Genomic DNA, 13,904 nt, shown 5'->3' with positions numbered 1-13,904 from the left:
CTGCTACCTTGGCAGGAACTATTGGGGATCCATAATAAACCCCAGGAAGAGTAGCTGCTGCCTTGGCAGGAACTAATGGGGATCCATAATAAACCCCAGGAAGAGTAGCTGCTGCCTTGGCAGGAACTATTGGGGATCCATAATAAACCCCAGGAAGAGTAGCTGCTGCCTTGGCAGGAACTAATGGGGATCCATAATAAACCCCAGGAAGAGTAGCTGCTGCCTTGGCAGGAACTATTGGGGATCCATAATAAACCCCAGGAAGAGTAGCTGCTGCCTTGGCAGGAATTATTGGGGATCCATAATAAACCCCAGGAAGAGTAGCTGCTGCCTTGGCAGGAACTATTGGGGATCCATAATAAACCCCAGGAAGAGTAGCTGCTGCCTTGGCAGGAACTAATGGGGATCCATAATAAACCCCAGGAAGAGTAGCTGCTGCCTTGGCAGGAACTATTGGGGATCCATAATAAACCCCAGGAAGAGTAGCTGCTGCCTTGGCAGGAACTAATGGGGATCCATAATAAACCCCAGGAAGAGTAGCTGCTGCCTTGGCAGGAACTAATGGGGATCCATAATAAACCCCAGGAAGAGTAGCTGCTGCCTTGGCAGGAACTATTGGGGATCCATAATAAACCCCATATTTATTTATAAAAAATTAAAAATTGTAACCTTTTATTTAACTAGGTAAGTCAGTTAAAACAAATTCTTATTTACAATGACGGCCTAGGAACAGTGGGTAAATAACTAATACAAATATAATTGTTAAACTATTTTTTAAAGTAAATATTGGCCTCATGGTGAAACCCTTATTGACTGAAGACATTTCAGCTTTTCATTTACATTAAATGTTGAAAAACATACCAGTGGCCAGTGACCCAAAAAATCTTACGTTTTCTGATTTTTAAATGAATGTTGTAACACACCTCAAAATATGTCCTTTTGGCAACGGACATGCTGTCAGTATAGTGATGTAGGTCTTTACAGGCAACGGACATGCTGTCAGTATAGTGATGTAGGTCTTTACAGGCAACGGACATGCTGTCAGTATAGTGATGTAGGTCTTTACAGGCAACGGACATGCTGTCAGTATAGTGATGTAGGTCTTTACAGGCAACGGACATGCTGTCAGTATAGTGATGTAGGTCTTTACAGGCAACGGACATGCTGTCAGTATAGTGATGTAGGTCTTTACAGGCAACGGACATGCTGTCAGTATAGTGATGTAGGTCTTTACAGGCAACGGACATGCTGTCAGTATACATGCTGTCAGTATAGTGATGTAGGAGTTTACAAAAACATGACATTCTTAAATGCATCGTAATCCATGTTTCCCCCATGGTGATGTGTAGGCTCAGCGTTTCCCTATTGTTCACACCACAGCTGGTAGAAGAAATGTCTCCAGTCCCACAAAATGGTGTTTATCTCCCTACCAGACACCCTGCTGATAGACTACCAGTCCAGTCTGTCTCAGGAGGACGACCGCTGTTCTAACATGTAGCTGTGTTTATCTCCCTACCAGACACCCTGCTGATAGACTACCAGTTCACCTTCAGTCTGTCTCAGGAGGACGACCGCTACTACACCGCCATCAACTTTGTAGCCACACCCGAGGAGGTAGGACCACACCCACACTGCTGGGGTCAGGGGTCAGGCCACGCCTGAAGAGGTAGGACCACACCCACACTGCTGGGGTCAGAGGTCAGGGGTCAGACCACGCCCGAGGAGGTAGGACCACACCCACACTGCTGGGGTCAGGGGTCAGGCCACGCCCGAGGAGGTAGGACCACACCATACTGCTGGGGTCAGGGGTAGTAGATCAGCAGTTAGGCCACGCCCATGGAGATTGAGTTTAAACATACTTTTTGTACAGTTGGAAGTTTACATACACCTCAGCCAAATACATTTAAACTCAGTTTACACCTCAGCCAAATACATTTAAACTCAGTTTACACCTCAGCCAAATACATTTAAACTCAGTTTTTCACAATTCCTGACATTTAATCCTAGTAAAAATTCCCTGTTTTAGGTCAGTTAGGATCACCACTTTATTTTAAGAATGTGAAATGTCAGAATAATAGTAGAGAGAATGTTTTATTTCAGCTTGTATTTCTTTCATCACATTCCCAGTGGGTCAGAAGTTTACATACATTCAATTAGTATTTGGTAATATTGCTTTAAATTGTTTAACTTGAGTCAATCGTTTCGGGTAGCCTTCCACAAGCTTCCCACAATAAGTTGGGATAATTATGGCCCATTCCTCCTGACAGAGCTGGTGTAACTGAGTCAGGTTTGTAGGTCTCCTTGCTCGCACTCGCTTTTTCAGTTCTGCCCACAAATGTTATATAGGATTGAGGTCAGGGCTTTGTGATGGTCACTCCAATACCTTGACTTTGTTGTCCTTAAGCCATTTTGCCACAACTTTGGAAGTATGCTTGGGGTCATTGTCCATTTGGAAGACCCATTTGCGAACAACCTTTAACTTCCTGACTGATGTCTTGAGATGTTCCTTCAATATATCCACATAATTTTCCTACCTCATGAAGCCATCTATTTTGTGAAGTGCACCAGTCCCTCCTGCAGCAAAGCACCCCGACAACATGATGCTGCCCCGTGCTTCACGGTTGGGATGGTGTTCTTCGGCTTGCAAGCCTCCCCCTTTTTGCTCCAAACATAACGATGGTCATTATGGCCAAACAGCAATGCGATCTCCTTGTAATGAACAGTCAGTGTTGATGAATGTCCTGACGAGAAGGATTTTCTAGGTATGCCAGGCAAAATTGGGCATTATCAGCTCATTGTTATACTGTAGATATCCAAATGAATGTCAATAGAAAACAGCTACTTTGCGGAGGTCGTGACTGATGTTAGCCGTAGCTAGCTGACTGGCTAGCTACCAAACATGGGATAAAAACGTTGCCAGCGAGCAACGGAATATACAGAACCAACAAATCCAACAGACCAAAAGATGGGAAAGAATGAAACTATTAATATATATTTTTTTAAATGACCGGTAAATGTGTACTTAGTGTTGTTTTCTTTGGAAACTGTGGAATAAGCGGGATAAACACTTCTGTTCTGTACATTACCTTTGTCGTGTCTTTGGCCATGCCAGATTAAGTGATATGACATGCTATTCTATAAAATCATTTCCCTGTAATTAATATCACCTGATTGAGCTAATCATGTAAATATAATTAACTAGAGAGTCGGGGGACCACAAAATAATATTTAAAGAGCTGTTATCTTCCGAATAAACTCTTAAAGACCTAGTAATATTTTACATCAATAGCAGTCAATATTAATCGACACCTTAATTCAGTCTCATCTGAAAGTTGTAAATTCTTGGTTATCTTCACGAACCCTGGCTAACAATTTGAATCAGCAATACAAAATTGGGTTTAATAATGTATTTACTAAATACCTAACTAATCACACAGAATTACACATACAAATAATTAAATCATAACTTGATTACAAATTACGTCATAAAGGAAAACGTCCCTAATGGGCGGAACAGATATGACAGCTTGTTACACAAAAGAAAAGGGGCTGAGTTTGAGTGAAAGAGCGGGAAGACTGAGGAACAAAGGGCGAAGCTGTGCTATCGTAAATACAGTATCTTATGCATTCTAAACTACCGCCCATTTGCAAAAGGAAAATGCAATAAATATTTACTCTGAGCTGCACTTCGGTAGGTTGGTGGTAGATGGAAGGTCGTGTTGCCAAACCGAGTCCTTTGTCCTTTAAAGAATGTCTCTGCTGGTAAATTGGATACGTTGTAGTAACGTTGTTATGTGGTAGACGGGTTACTCTGTCTGTTCCTTCCTAACCCTCGTTTGCAGCTGCTGTTGCTAAATCAACGGCTAGGAGGTATCACTTCTGTAGTGAATAAGAGTTCAAAGTTCATACCATTCGCAACCAAAGCTCACGCTGATGTTTGCTTCGTTCTGTAGTTATTATCTGAACCATTCTGACATCGGACCGTCGTCCTCACATCCTCGGAACAGGAGGTTACATTTTCGTCAAGGGCTTATATAGTGGAAGGAGAAAAGGGGTGTGTTTCATAGTTTACAACCTATGTCTCTTCCCGTGGGCGGGCCACTGAGTCGGGCCTAATTCACTCATGAAAACCCAATTCTCACATTTTAGAAGCTAAAATCACATTTCATCCCATCACAAATAATTTCATATTCAAACATTTAAATTGAACAACAATTCCATGTGAATCCGATAACTCTGATGTGTAGACTTTCCACTGTAGAGTTTATGTCATCTTAATGTCTCAGATGACAACCGAACTGACATCATATTCATTAAGTACCACCGCATATGTTCAATTGGTCGGATTACCAGAATATAGTTCATTTCCCACCACATTCTGATGTTCCCAGAATCTCTATGTTAACCAAGGGGTTTTCAAATGTAACCTCAGTAGGGTAGAGTGAGGAAAAAGGGGGGAAGAGGTATTTATGACTGTCATAAACCTATCCCCAGGCCAACGTCATGACACCTTGGAGAAAGAGGGAAAAGTCTACACACACTTCCAGTCAAATGTATTTTAATAATTTAATAATAATAACTTTAATAATAACTTTCGGTCTGTCGACCTTCATCAGAGCATATTTTCTTCACAAACAATAGTGGGACGGATAAGGCCGCACAGCGAGGTAATTGCAGACACCTGTGGTAATCTAAAGTACCAACAAGTATGGCTGCGTCATCTATTATTTACCAAGGTAATGTACAGAACGTTTATGCCTTATGTATACCACAGGTATGACAAAACATTTATTTTTACTCTCCTAATTGCTCTCCTAATTACATTGGTAAGCAGCTTATAATAGCAGTAAGGCACGTCGGTGAGTGGAAAATATTCAGACCCCTTGACTTTTTCCAGATTTTGTTGTTACAGCCTTATTCTAAAATTGTTTTTTTTTTTAAAACAGGTTTTTAGAAATGTTTGCAAATGTATAAAATACAGAAATACTATTTAAATAAGTATTCAGACCCTTTGCTATGAGACTCGAAATTGAGCTCAGGTGCATCCTGTTTCCTTTGATAATCCTTAAGATGTTTTTACAATTGATTGGAGTCCACCTGTGGTAAATTCAATTGATTGGACATGATTTGGAAAGGCACACATCTGTCTATATAAGGTCCCACAGTTGACAGTGCCTGTCAGATCACCCAGACAGGATTGTGTCGAAGCACAGATCTGAGGAAGGGTACCAAAAAATGTCCCCAAGAACACAGTGGCCTCCATCATTCTTAAATGTAAGAAGTTTGGAACCACAAAGACTCTTCCTGGAGATGGAGAATGACCTTGGTCAGGGAGATGACCAAGAACCCAATGGTCACTCTAGCTCCAGAGTTCCTCTGTGGAGATGGGAGAACCTTCCAGAAGGACAACCATCTCTGCTGCACTCCACCAATCAGGCCTTTATGGTAGAAGTAAAAAGGCACATGACAGCTTGTTTGGAGTTTGCCAAAAAGCACCTAAAGACTCTCAGACCAATCAGGCATTTATGGAGAGTGGCCATTAAGGAAGCAACTCCTCAGTAAAAGGCACATGACAGCTCGCTTGGAGTTGGCCTAAAGGCACTGAAACAACCACATTTAAAACACACTGACAATATTACACAGATAAGCTAACCGTTACAGAAATCAGGAATGCAGATGGAGTCTATCTATCTGAGCTACTGTGTCCCACACACCACCACCTGTTATGTTGGGCAAAACTGACCAAAAAAATATTTTTTTTGACTATTTAAGGAAATACAGACATGCACCCCATTACTACAAGACAAAACAGTTCATTCAAACCTGATGGTCTTGTATCGTGACTTTACTTTCATTAATCTGATGACTGTTTTTTATTTAATCCACTAACTAGATTTAATTGTTATCCGATTTAAATTATGTGTCATGTAACAATGAACTCATTAGGAATTTGGGGCACCACGGGAAGAGGTTGTTTAAAGATTTACCATCTCCTGAATTAAACTCCTAGAAGGTATATATCTATTTCATCTATAAACATTAATCTTATAAATCATTACCTCGTATCATTATTCTGAACAGTCGTAACCTTCTTGGATCTGCAAATAACCCAGCCTTACTTATCATTCAGTACCACACCAATTGGTTGAATTATTTATTTACTATTCATTAAAACAGGTGATTTGAGACTCGTAGTAGGATGGGATGGTTTGCAGCTTAGTATGATGGTCCCAATTCGATTGGCTTTTTCTCGATAACTGACTTAGGACAGCTAATCAGCATTGATTGTCTGGCCTACACCTCGTGATGATTATTCAGGGTTCAGGATCCAGACCACTTTACACGCACAGCAGCAACCTGGCAATGTTCTGGTCTGGTATGTTAATTCTTAGCAAGTCCTTTTAAGCAGTCTGGTCGAAAAGGACTGTTCCATCACACTGACACGCTCTTCTGACCTCACTCGGGCGTGGCTACTTAATGTGTAAATCAAATCAAATTTTATTTGTCACATACACATGGTTAGCAGATGTTAATGCGAGTGTAGCGAAATGCTTGAGCTTCTAGTTCCGACAATGCAGTAATAACAAGTAATCTAACTAACAACTCCAAAACTACTGTCTTGTACACAGTGTAAGGGGATAAAGAATATGTACATAAGGATATATGAATGAGTGATGGTACAGAGCAGCATAGGCAATATACAGTAGATGGTATCGAGTACAGTATGTACAAATGAGATGAGTATGTAAACAAAGTGGCATAGTTTAAAGTGGCTAGTGATACATGTATTACATAAGGATACAGTCGATGATATAGAGTACAGTATATACGTATGCATATGAGATGAATAATGTAGGGTAAGTAACATTATATAAGGTAGCATTGTTTAAAGTGGCTAGTGATATATTTACATCATTTCCCATCAATTCCCATTATTAAAGTGGCTGGAGTTGAGTCAGTGTCAGTGTGTTGGCAGCAGCCACTCAGTGTTAGTGGTGGCTGTTTAACAGTCTGATGGCCTTGAGATAGAAGCTGTTTTTCAGTCTCTCGGTCCCAGCTTTGATGCACCTGTACTGACCTCGCCTTCTGGATGATAGCGGGGTGAACAGGCAGTGGCTCGGGTGGTAGATGTCCTTGATGATCTTTATGGCCTTCCTGTGACATCGGGTGGTGTAGGTGTCCTGGAGGGCAGGTAGTTTGCCCCCGGTGATGCGTTGTGCAGACCTCACTACCCTCTGGAGAGCCTTGCGGTTGAGGGCGGTGCAGTTGCCATACCAGGCGGTGATACAGCCCGCCAGGATGCTCTCGATTGTGCATCTGTAGAAGTTTGTGAGTGCTTTTGGTAACAAGCCGAATTTCTTCAGCCTCCTGAGGTTGAAGAGGCGCTGCTGCGCCTTCTTCACGATGCTGTCTGTGTGAGTGGACCAATTCAGTTTGTCTGTGATGTGTATGCCGAGGAACTTAAAACTTGCTAAGAATATGATTAGAAGTAATATCTTATGACTCCTAACATAACATTCCCATCTTAACAGAAATACTTTCATCATTGTTCATATCACATAGACAACTTGACAGATAAAGGGGTATCCTTTCCCAGTGACAGTATTTCATCCATACACTTTTTAATGACATCACAAAATAAGAAACAATATGACATTAGTTTTCTACATCTCCCCACTGAACATTCCCCAAATTCTTTATGTTAGAAATTTTGTTCCATTATCCTCTTTTTTGGATGTTAAAGGTTTGGCTGGGCAACAGTCTGGAGACAAAATACATTATTTTAGTCCAATATTGGAGGGTAGAGAGATAATGGAGGGTAGAGAGATAATGGAGGGTAGAGAGATAATGGAGGGTAGAGAGATAATGGAGGGTAGAGAGATAATGGAGGGTAGAGAGATAATGGAGGGTAGAGAGATAATGGAGGGTAGAGAGATAATGGATGGTAGAGAGATATTGGAGGGTAGAGAGAGAAAGTTTCCCCCTCTAGAGATTTACTGCAGGGTGTGAATGGTGACCATCCAGAAGCTCCCCCTCTCCTCTCTACAGTAACACATAACACATTGTCCTATCCTCTCCTCCTCATCATCATCATCATCATCATCATCATCATCATCATCATCAGATTAGAATAGATGTATTGACATGTACAGTAACACATTGTCCTATCCTCTCCTCCGCCTCCTCATCAGACTAGAATAGATGTATTGACATGTACAGTAACACATTGTCCTATCCTCTCCTCCTCCTCATCAGACTAGAATAGATATATTGACACATACAGTAACACATTGTCCTATCCTCTCCTCCTCCTCCTCCTCATCAGACTAGAATAGATGTATTGACATGTACAGTAACACATTGTCCTATCCTCTCCTCCTCCTCCTCCTCATCAGACTAGAATAGATATATTGACACATACAGTAACACATTGTCCTATCCTCTCCTCCTCCTCCTCCTCATCAGACTAGAATAGATGTATTGACATGTACAGTAACACATTGTCCTATCCTCTCCTCCTCCTCATCAGACTAGAATAGATGTATTGACATGTACAGTAACAAATTGTCCTCTCCTCCTCCTCCTCCTCCTCCTCCTCATCAGACTAGAATAGATGTATTGACATGTACAGTAACACATTGTCCTATTCTCTCCTCTTCCTCTCTTCCGCAGCAGAATCGTGATCTGGTTGTGTTCATCAACGCCTCCAAGAACTTCAACCTCAACATCACCTGGGCCGCCAGCTTCACAGGTAACACCTTAACATACCTTCACAGGTAACACCTTAACACACCTTCACAGGTAACACCTTAACACACCTTCACAGGTAACACCTTAACACACCTTCACAGGTAACACCTTAACACACCTTAACACACCTTCACAGGTAACACCTTTGCACACCTTCACAGGTAACACCTTAACACACCTTCACAGGTAACACCTTAACACACCTTCACAGGTAACACCTTAACATACCTTCACAGGTAACACCTTAACACACCTTCACAGGTAACACCTTAACACACCTTCACAGGTAACACCTTAACACACCTTCACAGGTAACACCTTAACACACCTTCACAGGTAACACCTTAACACACCTTCACAGGTAACACCTTAACACACCTTCACAGGCAACACCTTAACATACCTTCACAGGTAACACCTTAACACACCTTCACAGGTAACACCTTAACACACCTTCACAGGTAACACCTTAACACACCTTCACAGGTAACACCTTAACACACCTTCACAGGTAACACCTTAACACACCTTCACAGGTAACACTCCTTTTTCGCTCTATAGTTAAAAAAAACATGTCGTATGTTCAAACTGTTTTCAATCTCACCCCTTGGAGCCAGTATGAGAGAACATACTTGAACTAAATCTCGTCTATCACCCTCTCCCTCAGTAGGTACCCAAACGGGCGAGGAGATCCCCATTGTATCCAGGAGTAACATCAAGGAGTTTAAAGACAGTTTCTCCAATGAGAACTTTGACTTCCGCAACAACCCAAACATCACCTTCTTCGTCTATGTCAGCAACTTCACCTGGCCCATCAAGATACAAGTAGGTTACATGAGATATGAGACGCACATACACACACACACACAAACACACACACATGCACGTAAACACACACATGCACATGCATGGACACACACGTGCGCACACCTCATCTCAGCTGTCCATCAAAGATGATTCCGACAATGCTTCTGTTGTGGATGGGGGTAGGGGTTGGGTTGGGATGGGAGGTAGGGGTTAGAATGGGAGGTAGAGGATGGAATGGGAGGTAGGGGTTGGAATGGGAGGTAGGGGTTGGAATGGGAGGTAGGGGACAGAATGGGAGGTAGGGGTTGGAATGGGAGGTAGGGGTTGGAATGGGAGGTAGGGGTTGGAATGGGAGGTAGGGGTTGGAATGGGAGGTAGGGGTTGGAATGGGAGGTAGGGGATGGAATGGGAGGTAGAGGATGGAATGGGAGGTAGGGGTTGGGATGGAATGGGAAGTAGAAGATGGAATGGGAGGTAGGGGATGGAATGGGAGGTATGGGATGGAATGGGAGGTAGGGGATGGAATGGGAGATAGGGGTTGGGATGGAATGGGAAGTAGAAGATGGAATGGGAGGTATTGGTTGGGATGGAATGGGAGGTAGAAGATGGAATGGGAGGTAGGGGTTGGGATGGAATGGGAGGTAGAAGATGGAATGGGAGGTAGGGGATGGAATGGGAGCTAGGGGTTGGGATGGAATGGGAGGTAGAAGATGGAATGGGAGGTAGAGGATGGAATGGGAGGTAGGGGATGGAATGGGAGGTTAAGGGATGGAATGGGAGGTAGAGGGTGGAATGGGAGGTAGGGGATGGAATATGAGGTAGAGGATTGAATGTGAGGTGGGGGTTGGAATGGGAGGTAGGGGTTGGAATGGGAGGTAGGGGTTGGAATGGGAGGAGGGGATGGAATGGGAGGTAGGGGATGGAATGGGAGGTAGGGGATGGAATGGGAGGTAGGGGATGGAATGGGAGGTAGGGATTGGAATTGGAGGTAGGGGTTGGAATGGGAGGTAGGGGATGGAATGGGAGGTAGAGGATGGAATGGGAGGTAGGGGTTGGGATGGAATGGGAAGTAGAAGATGGAATGGGAGGTAGGGGATGGAATGGGATGTAGGGGATGGAATGGGAGATAGGGGTTGGGATGGAATGGAAAGTAGAAGATGGAATTGGAGGTATTGGTTGGGATGGAATGGGAGGTAGAAGATGGAATGGGAGGTAGGGGTTGGGATGGAATGGGAGGTAGAAGATGGAATGGGAGGTAGGGGTTGGAATGGGGAGTAGGGGTTGGAATGGGAGGTAGGGGATGGAATGGGAGGTAGGGGTTGGAATGGGGAGTAGGGGATGGAATGGGAGGTAGGGGATGGAATGGGAGGTAGGGGATGGAATGGGAGGTAGAGGATGGAATGGGAGGTAGGGGTTGGGATGGAATGGGAAGTAGAAGATGGAATGGGAGTTAGGGGATGGAATGGGAGGTATTGGTTGGGATGGAATGGGAGGTAGAAGATGGAATGGGAGGTAGGGGTTGGGATGGAATGGGAGGTAGAAGATGGAATGGGAGGTAGAGGATGGAATGGGAGGTAGGGGATGGAGTGGGAGGTAGGGGTTGGAATGGGAGGTAGGGGATGGAATGGGAGGTAGGGGTTGGAATGGGAGGTAGGGGTTGTAATTGGAGTTAGGGGTTGGAATGGGAGGTAGGGGTTGGAATGGGAGGTAGGGGATGGAATGGGAGGTAGAGGATGGAATGGGAGGTAGGGGTTGGGATGGAATGGGAAGTAGAAGATGGAATGGGAGGTATTGGTTGGGATGGAATGGGAGGTAGAAGATGGAATGGGAGGTAGGGGTTGGGATGGAATGGGAGGTAGAAGATGGAATGGGAGGTAGGGGATGGAATGGGAGATAGGGGTTGGGATGGAATGGGAGGTAGAAGATGGAATGGGAGGTAGAGGATGGAATGGGAGGTAGGGGATGGAATGGGAGGTAAGGGATGGAATGGGAGGTAGAGGGTGGAATGGGAGGTAGGGGATGGAATATGAGGTAGAGGATTGAATGTGAGGTGGGGGTTGGAATGGGAGGTAGGGGTTGGAATGGGAGGTAGGGGTTGGAATGGGAGGTAGGGGATGGAATGGGAGGTAGGGGATGGAATGGGAGGTAGGGGATGGAATGGGAGGTAGGGGATGGAATGGGAGGTAGGGGATGGAATTGGAGGTAGAGATTGGAATTGGAGGTAGGGGTTGGAATGGGAGGTAGGGGATGGAATGGGAGGTAGAGGATGGAATGGGAGGTAGGGGATGGAATGGGAGGTAAAGGATGGAATGGGAGGTAGAGGATGGAATGGGAGGTAGGGGATGGAATGGGAGGTAGGGGATGGAATGGGAGGTAGAGGATAGAATGGGAGGTTGAGGATGGAATGGGAGGTAAAGAATGGAATGGGAGGTAAATATTGGGATGGGAGGTAGAGGATGGAATGGGAGGTAGGGGTTGGAATGGAAGGTAGAGGATAGAATGGGAGGTAGAGGATAGAATGGGAGGTAGAGGATGGAATGGGAGGTAGAGGATGGAATGGGAGGTAGAGGATGGAATGGGAGGTAGGGGATGGAATGGGAGGTAGGGGTTGGGATGGAATGGAATGGGAGGTAGGGGTTGGGATGGAAGGTAGAGGATAGAATTGGAGGTAGAGGATAGAATGGGAGGTAGAGGATAGAATGGGAGGTAGAGGATGGAATGGGAGGTAGAGGATGGAATGGGAGGTAGGGGATGGAATGGGAGGTAGGGGTTGGGATGGAATGGAATGGGAGGTAGGGGTTGGGATAGAATGGGAGGTAGAGGATAGAATGGGAGCTGGAGGATGAAATGGAAGGTAGGGGATGGAATGGGAGGTAGGGGATGGAATGGGAGGTAAAGAATGGAATGGGAGGTCGAGGATGGAATGGGAGGTCGAGGATGGAATGGGAGGTCGAGGATGGAATGGTAGGTAGGGGTTGGAATGGTAGGTCGAGGATGGAATGGTAGGTAGGGGTTGGAATGGGAGGTCGAGGATGGAATGGGAGGTAGGGGATGGAATGGGAGGTAGGGGTTGGGATGGGATGGAATGGAATGGGAGGTAGGGGTTGGAATGGGAGGTAGAGGATAGAATGGGAGGTAGAGGATAGAATGGGAGGTAGAGGATGAGGATGGAATGGGAGGTAGAGGATGGAATGGGAGGTAGAGGATGGAATGGGAGGTAGGGGATGGAATGGGAGGTAAAGGATGGAATGGGAGGTAGAGGATGGAATGGGAGGTAGGGGATGGAATGGGAGGTAGGGGATGGAATGGGAGGTAGAGGATAGAATGGGAGGTTGAGGATGGAATGGGAGGTAAAGAATGGAATGGGAGGTAAATATTGGGATGGGAGGTAGAGGATGGAATGGGAGGTAGGGGTTGGAATGGAAGGTATAGGATAGAATGGGAGGTAGAGGATAGAATGGGAGGTAGAGGATAGAATGGGAGGTAGAGGATGGAATGGGAGGTAGAGGATGGAATGGGAGGTAGGGGATGGAATGGGAGGTAGGGGTTGGGATGGAATGGAATGGGAGGTAGGGGTTGGGATGGAAGGTAGAGGATAGAATTGGAGGTAGAGGATAGAATGGGAGGTAGAGGATAGAATGGGAGGTAGTGGATGGAATGGGAGGTAGAGGATGGAATGGGAGGTAGGGGATGGAATGGGAGGTAGGGGTTGGGATGGAATGGGAGGTAGGGGTTGGGATAGAATGGGAGGTAGAGGATAGAATGGGAGCTGGAGGATGAAATGGAAGGTAGGGGATGGAATGGGAGGTAGGGGCTGGAATGGGAGGTAGAGGATGGAATGGGAGGTAGAGGATGGAATGGGAGGTAGGGGATGGAATGGGAGGTAGGGGATGGAATGGGAGGTAGAGGATGGAATGGGAGGTAGAGGATGGAATGGGGGGTAGGGGATGGAATGGGAGGTAGGGGTTGGAATGGGAGGTAGGGGATGGAATGGGAGGTAGAGGATGGAATGGGAGGTAGGGGATGAAATGGGAGGTAGGGGATGGAATGGGAGGTAGGGGATGGAATGGGGGTAGGGGATGGAATGGGGGGTAGGGGATGGAATGGGAGGTAGAGGATGGAATGGGAGGTAGAGGATGGAATGGGAGGTAGGGGATGGAATGGGGAGTAGGGGATGGAGTGGGAGGTAGGGGATGGAATGGGAGGTAGGGGTTATAATGAGAGGTAGGTGATGGGATGGAATGGGAGGTAGGGGTTAGGATGGAATGGGAGGTAAATATTGGGATGGGAGGTAGAGGATGGAATGGGAGGTAGGGGTTGGAATGGAAGGTATAGGATAGAATGGG

General features: G+C 45.3%; 1 protein-coding gene across 5 annotated transcripts in view; it reads left to right on the top strand.

Moving 5' to 3' along the window:
• The window catches only part of LOC110505955 (attractin), a 252,686-nt gene that overhangs the window by 119,159 nt on the left and 119,623 nt on the right, over window positions 1–13,904 (top strand). For 2 of the 5 annotated variants that reach the window (XM_036962388.1, XM_036962392.1), the window contains exons 22-24: window positions 1,520–1,614; window positions 8,674–8,752; window positions 9,419–9,576. In XM_036962388.1, coding sequence (XP_036818283.1) covers window positions 1,520–1,614; window positions 8,674–8,752; window positions 9,419–9,576 — 332 coding nt within the window. The remainder of the gene's footprint in view (window positions 1–1,519; window positions 1,615–8,673; window positions 8,753–9,418; window positions 9,577–13,904) is intronic. The other 3 variants (XM_036962391.1, XM_036962390.1, XM_036962389.1) reach the window with 3 other exon arrangements.

Source organism: Oncorhynchus mykiss, chromosome 25 (genome assembly GCF_013265735.2).
Source record: "Oncorhynchus mykiss isolate Arlee chromosome 25, USDA_OmykA_1.1, whole genome shotgun sequence".
In the NCBI taxonomy this organism is placed as follows: Eukaryota; Metazoa; Chordata; class Actinopteri; order Salmoniformes; family Salmonidae; genus Oncorhynchus; species Oncorhynchus mykiss.
The sequence above is the reverse complement of the archived record's forward strand: the minus strand, read 5'-3'. Positions and strand labels throughout refer to the sequence as shown.